General features: G+C 45.6%; 1 protein-coding gene across 3 annotated transcripts in view; it reads right to left on the reverse strand.

Annotated features, from left to right (window-relative positions):
* Nucleotides 1–6768: 6768 nt before the first annotated feature.
* The window catches only part of N4BP3 (NEDD4 binding protein 3), a 50430-nt gene continuing 44266 nt past the window's right edge, over nt 6769–12932 (reverse strand). For all 3 annotated transcript variants that reach the window (XM_069244469.1, XM_069244470.1, XM_069244471.1), the window contains exons 3-5: nt 11480–12040; nt 10977–11234; nt 6769–8975 (exon numbers count right to left, since the gene is read on the reverse strand). In XM_069244469.1, the coding sequence (XP_069100570.1) occupies nt 8343–8975; nt 10977–11234; nt 11480–12040 (1452 nt within the window). In that variant the 3' untranslated portion in view covers nt 6769–8342. The remainder of the gene's footprint in view (nt 8976–10976; nt 11235–11479; nt 12041–12932) is intronic.

The raw sequence follows: 12932 nt of genomic DNA on the forward strand, positions 1-12932 counted from the left end.
AACAGCAAAATAGAGGAAGATACAAGAGTATTTTGGGAATTGCAATACAAGCTGTCTGAGAAGGATGGTAAAGAGGTGGCCCACAAGTCCCCCTAGTGTACTCAGAGACAAGGTATAGGACATACATGTTATGAGGGGCATTTGGGGATTATGAAAAGCAGAGTGAAAGAATTATATTGGTGGCCAGGGATTGATGTAGTGGTGGAAAGGAAAGTAAGAGAGCAAATCAAGCAATACCTCAGAGAAAACATTAGTCACATTTAATCCGTCACCGATTCTCACTAAACGTCCAGAGATGCCATGGAAAAGGATCGGTTTAGATACAGTGGGTACCATTTACAAAGACATGGTGGTGCCCAAGTACATAATTGTGTCTTTTGATCATTTTGCCAAATGGCCAGACAGACATTGTGTCGAAGGTAGATGCTAATGCAGTGGTGAGTTTTCTGGACATAATATTGTTGAGAGAAGGTTTACCAAATGTATTAACACAGATAATTGTCCCCAATTCACTGGGGAGATTTATAATGAGTATTTGTATAGAAATTACAATATATAAAACACCCACAGTTTATCACTCTTCTGGAAACGGTGCTGTTAAGAGCTTCAACAGGCTGATAAAGAATGCCATACAACTGACTGGACTGTCATGGAACAAAATGTATGGAGAACTGTGTAGGTGTACAGAGTGACACCTTGTGCGTTGACTGGGTACAGTCCATTTGAGTTTATGAGAGGCAGATTTCCATCAAGGAAAGATAATGCGGGTTGGACAAGTAAGGCCAGATTGAGTGAATGAACTCCAAAGGTGGATAAAAGGAACCTGATTAAAGCGCAGGAAAGCTGCAAAAAGTCCAGCGACCCCAAACATAGTTGCAAGCAAGTCCATATAAATGTGGGTGATTTGGTGAGTCAAGAAGCCAGACATGTATAAGAAAGGTGAGCGAAAGTTTTATAATTCTGCAAGAGTGATGAAAGGTTTCAGCAAACCAGTTTTGTTGGGGGATGGTATGGTTTGGCACCTTAGTCGAGTTTCTTCACATAAGGGGACGGGTATAGAAATGAAGCTATCAGGTGTGAGTGAAGCTGATGTTGATCTATGCAGAAGGAATTGGTTAACTGAGGAGGGGGGAAAGGGGACGGTTTAGGGGGGGTGTTGATGCAAATGAAGGTCCGTCTCAGGGTCCAGTTAAGTGTTTGACTCAAATCTGTAATGAATCTTCACACAGTATGAACAGAACTAAGTTCGGAAAATTTGGCAGGAGTGTTAAACCCTTAAAATTCAAAGGCGTCATATGTGCAGAATAATTTTTACGTGAAACTCTTGTTAAAGCATTTGTAAATAGTTTAGTAAGGCATCCTGATTTGCATATTTGTATCCACTATTTATATGCTAATTTAGCCACATATTTATTGAATCTGGCTGGAACATTTCTGTCACCAACCATGCTGTGTTTCACTTCTTTATCTACTTTTTATTTTTATTTAGTTATTTGTTTATTTTGTCGTTTCAATGCGGGGGGTTGGGTAGAGGGGATACTACACTTACCATCACATCATAAAATGCGTTTAGTCATTGGAACCATTGGAATGCGAGGACATGAGGGAACTCTAGAAGGAGTGAGAACTTCAGAGAAGGTCCACGGCAGTTGGTTGATGTAGAGCGAGCTGCCCTCCCTCCATTTTGTGCTAGGGTCTTAACCTACAATAAATCTTATTTCTATATAAACATGCGGTACCTTCTTTACATTTGTCTTCTGTGTGTACTTCCGTTCATTCCCTTCACCATCACACACACAGCCACTCATTTGTAATCACTGTTTTATTTTCCTTTGACGCTGTCAATATTTGAAGAGCTGTGTACCTTCTTCACAAACTTTCCCATAGAATTACAAATGGCACACCTGTGAACACTGAGCTGTGTTCTCTGGAAAGAGGCCAAGAACAAGATGGACACGTAATCTGAACATCTTTATGACCTACTGACAGGAACTGTGAGTAGCTTCAGTTCCAGAAGCCTCAGTCGTGCTCAGTTATAAACAAAAGACCATAACCTGAGGTCACCCAAACACCCGAAGACGGTTCAGTTGGCAGTAGGCACTAAACAAGTCATAATAAAACTACATTAGAGACAACATCTTGAAAAGGCAAATACTTTTAAGGAAAACAAGATAACGCTTAAAGTGAAATGTTAAAAGGGGTTGCATCACCGAGATAAACATTCTTAAGGGCTTTTATGCGCATTGTTAGGAATTCGAGCGTTATTTTTGCCTGTTAAGGGCATAAATAATGGGCCCATGAAGACCAGTTTCAAAGCCACATTGTAATTATTTACGGGTGCGACACCCTGCTGGACCTGTCCCACTTAAACCCCTTGGTAAAAGTACATGGGCGTAAAGCGGTGCAGAGGCGGCGTGCGGGGACCCAGCGGTATTTTTGGGGGGCTGTATTAAAACAGGGTCTTTGGAGGTAGGCATCCGCAGGTGTGATGGACAGGCTGACTGAGGGCCCGAATTAGGCTCCGACCTCGTGCCTGCTGCCATAAAGTGCACAGTGCGCAGAAGGGACAGGCCCAGACAACTCCACCTGGACCAGCGAGACAGGCTAGGTGAGTTCTTGCCGCCCTCACTGCCTGGTTCCCGGACCACAGTACAGGGCCTGTCCCGGTTTCTGCTTCTCCTGCCAAGTTTTGGTGCAACCTCCCGCATTGTCTGCTCAGGCCGAGGCCCTGCTGTGGTTATCAGGCCCGGTTCAAGTTCTTTCTGCTTTAGCTGGCAAGCTGTTTCGTATTCGCACACTATGCCTGCTTCGAGTGTCGGGCCAAGGGCATCAAATAGGGTCAGGGCTTGTCCAATGTGTCAATCTCTGCCCCTATGCATTGCTACATCAGACTTCTTTGCAAGTCCCGCGTCGGCTTCGTCGCATTTATACAAAGCTTTAGGAATCTTGGGCATGTAAGAGCTTCAGGGTCTGTTCTAAAAGTAGGCCTCAGTGTATAGTGATGCCCTGGTGTGCCAGCTCATTCTTTTGAGATCAAGCCTCCTGTTGGTGACAGATAACCCCCCCGCCCCTCAGCAACTGAAAGTGAGGCCGATAGGTAACAGGACAGGGCTCTGGGAAGAGACACGGGGCGAGAGGAGTAGCTTAAGTGTAAAGTGAAAAATCACAAAGGCAAAGGAAACGGCTCCAAGCAGCAGCACAGCCATTGTTATGGGCTCTGGTGCAAGGAAAAAAAATGACTTCCCTAGCTGCTGTTTATATAATAAAATGCACCAATAATCAGGGTTTAGCGAGGGCTTTGGGACTCTGGACCCAGGTGCCTCTCCGCCTGCTGCACCAATGGACGCTATGCCTCTGGCGCCATGGACTGGAGAGGCTTCCAGGGAAGGCTGGAGGTTAATTGGAATCAGGTAGAAAGAGGAGATGTTGCATGGAAGGAGGGAAGTTGCACAGGACGTGTGCTGGATCGGAGGGGCTGCACAGTTGGTTGCTGCTGCTAACAAGGGGGCAGTTCATCAACCATCAGCACTGCCAGTAGGCATCACCTGTTTTTAAGGGCCTGCGTCCGTCTTCAAAGTGTGGACATATCATCCCTACCCAACCAGAGTGGAAAGTTCAGAATTAGGGATTAACTCATTGGCCTGGGTTCCATTTTTTAAATATCTTTTGTGCGGGATATAATTGTGTACTTGAGCAGATGATTCGGGTCTACAGAAAATGGGACCCTCTAACTTCTCCTGGTCTCTCTGTCTCCACTAGCGAGACCAGGATCCTCCGTGCTTCAAGGACACCTGATGATGGACGTAATGCTCCAGGTCACGGCTACCATGCTGTCTTCTCTATGAACTACTCTAACAGAACCTTTCACAAAAAGCCATCCTTACCTTCCCACGTGTCAATCATTCATCAGCACCGGACACCTTTCTTCAGTGTCGCTCATCCCTGTGGTGCTTTTTCCACCAGTCAACAATGGCATGGTGCTTACACATGAGACACATTTAGGGTTTCCTTGTTCTTTGGAAAATCAAACTACTTTCTTGAGAGCTTTCATTAACTGCTCAGCCTCCCCATATGTTTTAGTTTGTGGGGGCAGATGGGTGTAATCAAAATGTAATGTACTGGTAACTGGTTTCCAAGACGTTTCAGATACTATTGGAAGTCTCTCTCTTGAATCTGGTTCTAATCGTTGGTTTTTCATACCTGGGAAAATCTTGTGAACTGTCAGGATTTTCTTCAGTTTCTGCACTAGAACTTTGGGCAAATCTGGTGGTCACTTCCACGGTACAATACTTCGAGTATTCGTCAGTGACTGTAGGAGGTGTTGTCCTCGTGTGAGTTATTGCAAAACAAAATGGGAGACAATCTCTAATTTGGGCTACTCGCCTGGCACAAAGCATTGTTCACTACTTCCCCCATTTAGGAAGTGATACTCATTTATGGATTCATTCCCTGGCCTTAACCATACTTGATTTTTGTTGGTTGCACTAGATGGTGGGTTAGAAGTGCCACCCAATTACCAGAACCCCCGTAAATAGTCTAGGTTGCTACTGCTCACCTCCCAGCCTGAATGAGACTAGACCTCAGAAAGCCGATTCCTCCATCGAGCTTGTCAGTGCAATAGGTTAACTATCTGGAGGGTCACAGCTCCGTGATTCATTCTTTCTTTGCTTCTTCCAGCATAATGGCATTGAGGGAGGTTGTTGCAACTGGTGGACAGTATACTTCTCTGTCTTAGCAGTCTCCAAGGTTTTGGCTGCCACTCTGCAGGTTCTTACCACCTCCATAAACAAGCAGCAAAATCTGATTAATTTCTACAGTCCACTTCAAGTCCAAATCACTATTTTACTATTTAGGTATTCCACACAGACACATATGAATTCACTCAACGTAACTGGAAAAATCCAGATCCTTATGAAGGTCCGTGTTAGCAGCCAAATCGCATTAATCCTTTTCTTTCGCACTCATATTGGGAAGTCCTACAATTACTCCAGCGTTTGTGATTGGCTAGACTTTTTTTCGGTTCCCTCACCTCTCCAAATGATTCATAATAAGTCAGTGTTGGATGCATTTACTGATTACCACTTCCTACATATGAGCAATATTTTGACTGTCTCAACAAATCAAATATTCATATTTTCAAATACACAACCATGCATACCAATTATTCGAAATACTTTCCCCCCTCAGGTATAGAAATAACTTATTTTTTATAACTATTAAGTATATAAAAAAATCACTATACTAGATACCGCTTAACAACCTGTTCTTGGACACATAATATAACAAATGTATCCTCAAATCCTTTGGTGGACTGAAAGCTGAGCTTGGCTCTTTCTGCATCCCAAACATTCCAAACCCTGCTTTGTTTATTATATGCAACTGAACCTTGGAATACCTGCAAGGCCTGCATGAACTGCATCATCTTCCTGTGAATGTCAATGTGGGCTTACCAGTTTCCTGAGCTGGGGTTGGAAGAAGTCAATTGATTTGCCTCATGCCTGCCTGAGAATAGACCACATTTAGCCACACTAGAGTTGGACAAAGTGAGGAGTAGTTAGTGGAATTCTTCACCAGCCTCATGCAGCCCAGGGGACTAAAGGGCCTCAGGACATAGTCTCAGATGACACACGAAATTTGGAAACACTCCATTCTTAGTTTTCATCAGGAATGCTGGCTGCCAGCAAAAGTCAGTGAGAAGGAAGGGACCATTTAAGATGCTGGTGTATGTGGGTGCAATGCCCATGCAGACCAGCCTCATTTTCATGATTTGGGGAGCCCCCCTCAGTAAGACAACATGGCTGCAGGAGAAACTATCATGCTGGTTACTAAATCTAACTGCTTGCACAAATGCATAATATATATATATATATATATATATATATACATATACACACACATATACACACACACACACACACACACACACATACATATACACATTATTATATATATTCATACTGTGACCCAAATGCTAGCGCCCCAGCTGTGTGCAACATATGTGCCAGCAGGCAAACCGGTTCCCTTTAGAGCTCAAATGCCTATTCAAACTGCATAAATAACAAAGGGACAGAAAACAGGTCCCAGGGATGAGAAAAGCACTTAAGGGACAAGAGAGAACGCTAGCCAAGAGGAAAGGAGCTGTGAGGATATCACAAAGGAAAGCAAGAGGGGGGCTGCAAGTGTAAGGAACAAAACACCTCTGGGGTAGGGAGAGGCTGCCATGTGAGGGAAGCGGTATTATGTGATCTGGCGTGGATAGGGCCTGAAAGAGAAGTGGTCCCAAGGGAAAGGGCTTATGGGGAGGGCACTGGCTCCCAGTGGAAATATCGGTAAAGAGAAAGAAGGATGAATGGTTGGCTGGGACAGGCAAGGGTAAGAGGCCACTAGCCCAATGGAGAGTGTACATAGAGTCGCAGTGTGCTAGAAAAAGAGAGAGGGCATAGTAGGAGAAAATGGAAAGATGCAGGCACGGGGAGAGGCTACCGGAAGAGAATAGAAACCTAACGGGAGGAGGAAGCATAGAGATGAAAGTGGCAGCTTGCACACACAAAAAAAAAACTGGAAACCTTTGACAGAACACTAAGCAAGATGAACATTTAGCAGATGGCCATCCTGCTGTGCAGGAAATGGCAGTGTTCCACTCTGTCAGATAGTCTCCATGTATGAAAGCACCATACGATCATGTTCAGAACTTTCTCTCACAGGGTACATAAGGCTGGATGCTCCTCCTTCCTTGGGGTTAAATAATCCAACAGTTATCTTTAAAAGTGACATTTGAAACACAATGATAAAACATTTATTTTTGGAGAAGTCTGTGCTTGAACCTGCACCTGTTTCAACCCAGACCTTCACATCCAGGTTCAGCAAGATTAGGCATAACAGGCACATAAAAAAAACAAAAAATAAAACAACATTTCACATCAAATAGGCATGTATTGGCATACAGAGGACTCACAGCAAAAATTACTCCTTAAACCACATCATAAAAGCCGCCATCCACAGCAACCTATTGATTCATCATGAACCCACCAGAGACATTAGCACAAGGATTCCTAGAACCAGGAGACACTCTATGGCCGAAAAAATGGCAGACAACAATTTATTCAATGGTTGACTCAAACTGCTGTTACCTATTGGTTGTACCTTATGTCACAGCAATAATCCACGGTAGATGATGGGCCCTAAACTTGAATCGTGTGCTGTCAATAGGGTTAACTAATCTAGTTCAAAAAATGGTAATGTCTTTGAATGACCCCCAAGTTATGATATTTTCATTGGTTGATGGTACCCAAGTCACAGATCAGGTCATTAATAATGGGTGGGCATTTTCTCAACTGGGGTAATGGCTCTGTCAATCGGCCATCCTAGGTTTTGATCAACATGTTGCCCATTGCGATGTGGTGATTGCTCAACACTAGTTGTATCAATAGTGGACTATAGACCTGCGCTTTATGCTAGTGGTGGAAAAGGAGTTTCCTTGCTTTGGGTTGTGGCATTGTCAGTGGTGTGGCCCTGTCTTGTGTCAACACGTTTGTGTTGTCAGATGGTTGTACACTTATCTTTGGTCACTGCACTGAGGGTCACATTTATCACAGGGTGGCAGCACCGTAGGCTTAAGTTATGCAGTTAGTTCTGTCAACGGAACCAACATTGTCACAATGGCTAACTGAATCAGTCCCAAATGGCACACATTCATGCAAAGGATCTGGACATTACTTCAAAAGGAGCTTAAATTAAAGTGAAAAGGGAAACCTCGTTTTTGAGCAGCACCAACCAGATCTCCGAGCCCAAGGCAGGCATGAGACACCGACCATGGCAAGTTCCCATTTCCTTGGATAGATAGGGAGAAGAGTGGTGGTGTAGGGAATGCAGTACCATTTTATCTCCTGACACAAGGGAGGGAGTGTTTCCGCTCGTCCCTTCAATGTTGTGATCGAGCAATACATCAAAACACATCTTCTCTTCAGCAGAAACAGCAGATACCCACTGTGCTCAACATTCACATTTCACATTTAGAAGGCCCAGCCCCCATGCTCTCATCGGGAATCCTCACCGGCAGGAGGGAGAAGCACACAAGGTGCATGAGGAGTTCCCCTTTGCCTACAGAAAGAATGGACCATATGTGATTTTAGCAAATACAATACGCTCAAACTTATCTTCTCACGTCAGGATAATGTGTCCCCACACCCTTACAGTTTATTAGTCTTATGCAGTGGCTTTCAGCCCAAGCAGCTTCAGGAATCGTGGGACCACTGCAGGCCAGGTGCTTGGTGGGGTGGGGTCAGAGTCCATCTTTCCCATCCAAATGGAACTAGGCGACTGAGTGTCCTGCCACAAGTGTGTCAGGTGTCCGAAGAATCCACCTGCCCCATCCAGAGGGAGGTGGGAGATATGGAATCTGACCTGAGACGCTTGATGTCTTGCAACTCACGCTCCAGTGCCTGACTTCGGTGGTACATCTCCATGTAGCCTGTTTGGATCTCACGCTGGTACTTCAGCACCCGCTCCTTCTCCTGCTTCCAGGTGCGGCGCTCCATCTCGAAGGCCCCGAGAAGTGCCTCGCTCTGTCGTCTCTCCAGTCTCAGAGCCGCCTGCAGTCGCTCCACCTGGACCTCCACAGGCAGCACACAATCCCCCTGCAGCCCTCGGCACTTAGAATCGTCCGTTTCACAACTGGCGAAACCCTGGGGCTCTTCTGTTGCCAGTTCCAAGCCCATCTCTTTTACATGGCCCTTGGAGTCCAGCTTTCCCCGGAGGTGCTCACTAGCGGGTGGCCCAAAGTCCCTCCAATGTCTCTTAGGTGAGACCGGCATGGCCTCACTAGCAGCAGTCACCTCATATTTCTGGACTAGAGCTTTGGCATCTTGGAGCTGTGCCTTTAAACTTGACACTTCATCTGTTTTCTGGGCTAACTCTGCCTGTGAATCCCGGAGCTGCTGCTTGAGGAGTGATATCTCGGCCGCTTTCTGAGACACCTGTGGAAAAAAGAGAACCAAAGACCACAGTGAGGATCTGCAGCACAAGTTGAGGTTTGGTCAAAGAGGTGTGGTATGAACACGTGAATGCCTAGAAAATACAGAGGACCCCCACTAGCACGAAAGGGGCAGTCTTAAGTGAACCTTCAACTCCACATGACCCCGTAAAATAAAGGAGTAAAGCACACCTATTAAGAGGTGAGGATATTACTGAAAAAGGGGGAAAAACTGTGTAAGGAAAGTGCATTTGAAAAGAGGGTGGCCTTTGTACAGGAGGCGAAGAGTTAAGTGCAATGGAAAAGATGGGGACCACAGTATTTAGTTTAAAAAAAAAGTTTGATGTTAAGCCAATTTGAGCAATAATGCCCTCCCTTCTCAACACTTATATAGGAAAGGGCACTGGGAAAACTGTTAGGGAACTATGGACTCCACCTTCTTGTTCACATATTGCACTTTTATCTTCATTTTCAATGTATCAACTGGTATCAGAAATGAACTCCGCTTGTAAACTGGTGGCCATGCACAATTCTTTGGGACTGACTCCCCTGTAGTCGGTAAAGAGGCCCTCCCGTGAAAATGTGGGTACGTTGTTTATGTAAGCGGATTTGGTGCCTGGGGTAAGGACGATACATTTGGCAGAGACCAGTCGATCTGAAGACTGGGGGGGGAAATCTCAGTGTTTAATAGCATCCAGGGCACACGCGAACAGCACAGCAGTTTAGACCGCCACAAGCCTGGTATAAAAATAAAAGCCTAAGCAGCTGATTCATAAGTTCATAAGCTGCGCGAGAAACACGTTAGCTCTTAGCTATGTAGTAGGCTAAACACGGCACAGCTCGAACTTAACTAATGTGGCAGGTGGGGACGGTTCGAAGCATGCTGAGGGGCAGACGTGGCGCAGACAATCCATTTGCAGTATCGTGGGCTAGGCAGGGTAAATGGCTTCTTCGTGATATAGTGATTGAGGCCGGCTGCCCCGGGAAGCATTTTTAAAACCTTTTTTGAGATTCAGTTTTAATATACCAACAGGTCCTTTCTTGGTCGAACTGGACGTTTAAGAGCTTGGATTAATGGGCGAAACCTAGATCTTTACGCTATTGAATACGACTATCCGCAAGAGATGGGCAATGACTCCACAGAGATATTTTGAGATGTCTTGGAATTGTTCTACGTCATTGTAAATACTTCTGCAAGTCTGTACATTTCAAAAGGCTCCCTCAACTTAAAAAAATAAAAATAATAAAAAAAATAAAAAAAATTAAGAGTACAATTAAGGACTCGCTTATTAAATGCTCCCCGAAAACTGAATGCTATTGAGACAATTGCAGCACGGCCTGCTAAAAGTTTGTAACTGAAGTTCCGGTTGTGCATCCTTTTTAAACGGCCATATTTAACTATATCTGGGGATCAGAGTGCAGGCTTCCAAACTTTTGTGATCATTGCCATAGAATTGATGACGCCGAGATGCATTTTGTCCCTTTGGCTTTGTAGATCTCAAACAAGGGAAAAAACTCATTGTCCCAGCAGTCAGAACTTTGGGAATTCAAAGTCAGCAAGCTGCTTTTAGTTTATGTAAAATGGATATTTCAACCTATTCAGTTAGTATTTATTACTTCTGTTTTCACCTGTTCTGCTTGGCATGTATAGCAGAGTCACGTAAGGTCTGCTAATTGAATATCCACTTATTTTCAATTTCCCTTGGAACTCTCATCTTTTTTTATTTTAGCGCAATTACTTGTAGGTGGACGTTTCCTACATGTGATGAACTTTACTTATTGTCTTATAGGTAACATTGACCAAAATAAAAAGTAAACTAAGCCCTTTCAGCGACCCTGCACATTATGTGTTGGGTAGGGTATGGCAGACAGCCCCTGTGTAATGTGGCGGGCTAGATCCATGACAGAAACGTATAGAATCATGCTGGGACGAAGCTGCGTCCTATTCAGCCCTTAAAATTAGCATTTTGCTGGAGCAGAACTGATGTTTGCCAGGTGCTCTTACCTCCCACTTGGCCTCTTCCTGCTTGGGGTTCAAGCCTCTGGGTGGGGCTTGTCTGTGCTTCAGCTCCTCACACTCTGTCCGCAGCAGAGTCATCTCATCCTGCAAACGCTTCTTCTCCTGCTGCACCTTGTAGAGCTGTAGCTGCAGGATCCTCTGACTGCGCAAGGCCTGCTGGGATACTTGATGCAGCTTCAGGACGTACATCTGCTTCAGCTCCTCCAGCTCTTCCATCCATAGCTGGCGCTTGTTCTCACACACCTACAACCAGGAAGCAGCACCACCACAGTTAGCACATGGCAAATGTAGAAGTGGGTACACAGGCAGAAATCAAACTAGAGAACATGCACACTGCAAAGAGGGTCACCACACAAGCAGATACATAAACCAACATAACAACAGCAGCAGAACAAGAGGCACAAGCAGACTATCTGAAACTGACAAAATTGAGTTTGTTCCGAGTACTTGGGCAGTTAGACATAGAAAGTTCATAGTGATGCAATGACCTGGGCGAAGGGGTCTTCCTTCCCGCTGGGACTTCTTTGGCGTGGCTGCTTCTCCACTTCCTTCTGCTGCAGCGGCTGTGCCTCCACTCCCCGTTGCTGCAGCTGCTCCTCCAGCTGCTGGACCATGTCCTCCAGAGAACGAGAGTATTCATAAGGAGGTGGTGGGTCCCCTGCACTATATAGGCGGTTCAGAACAGCCATGCTTCTGCATGGTGCCTTCTCCCCACTCCCCCGCATTGCCCTGTCCAGTGAGCCCCCAATGTGACTGAGGTGTCCAGTGGAGGCACTAAGTGGGGCTTGCGGGGTTCCAGAGGCTGGGGTGTAACAAGGGACACTGTTGACAGAGCAGGGCCCAGAGTCAGACAGGGTATCCCCTTCCTCCTCTCTTTCGTCCTGGCTGATGGTATGGAGCTGTGTGGCCCGCAGGGGTCCCCTGTGCACTGGGGTGCTCAGGCTGTTTTGGCTATGAGAAAGTTTGGTGCCTGACGAAGGGCTCAGGTTCTCCATGGAAAAGAAGTTCTTCACCCCAATGGGCTTGAAAGAGGGAGTATTGATGCGAGGCTGCAAAAGAATGAAAAACATGTTTTGAACATGGCATCACAGTTCGTCCAAGCTACCCCAGAACCAAAAATATAAATAAACAGCAAAACAGACTTTATGGACTAAGGGCCTGACTTGGAATTTGGTGGACGGGTTACTCTGTCACACATATCCCATCTGCCATACTACAATCTCCATAGGCTATTATGGGTTATCCCATCAGCGGACTGGATATCTGTTACCTTTGTGACAGAGTAATCCCATTTGCCAAACTCTAAATCAGGCCCTAACTTTCCTGCAACAACACAATATACCCAGCCGCACCACCGAAAGCGAGCCCCACCCCTACATAAAAGCCAGCACCATCCAGACTTCCTCGATTAACCTGAAAATCCTCAAACCGCCCAGTAATCTCACTAGTCTTCTATCATGGTAACTTAGTGATCAACAAAGCAGCTCACTCTCCTCCACATAGTGCAAATAGGGAAGGTTTTGGAGCTAAGTCAAGCCTCTTGTACAGCTACACCATAGTTCATATGGACTATGACAGCTCTCCTCTATCCACTGCAGAGTCATACATTGGGACTAAGATTGTGGTGATCTAACCCCACTCAATGCTTCACCATGAAACAACCTTGGGCTCTCAGAGACTCACCCAGTACCTTCGGCACAGCTCGCTATCAGTTCTCCCCCATCCCCTAGACAGTCCCATATCCCCCTCCACCAGAATAATCCCTGCACTCACACATAGAGGTGATCCTCCAATACAGCTGCAGAATCAGTCTATCCGGACAAGGCAAGGGTGCACCATTGGTCACTCCCAATGGCACAAAGAAAACTTCTCAAGTAAGAAGAACTGCAACTGAACACTCTGTCTCTTCTCAGTTACTGCACCGGTAATGAAATCCGCACC

This window comes from Pleurodeles waltl, chromosome 7 (genome assembly GCF_031143425.1).
Source record: "Pleurodeles waltl isolate 20211129_DDA chromosome 7, aPleWal1.hap1.20221129, whole genome shotgun sequence".
NCBI lineage: Eukaryota > Metazoa > Chordata > Amphibia > Caudata > Salamandridae > Pleurodeles > Pleurodeles waltl.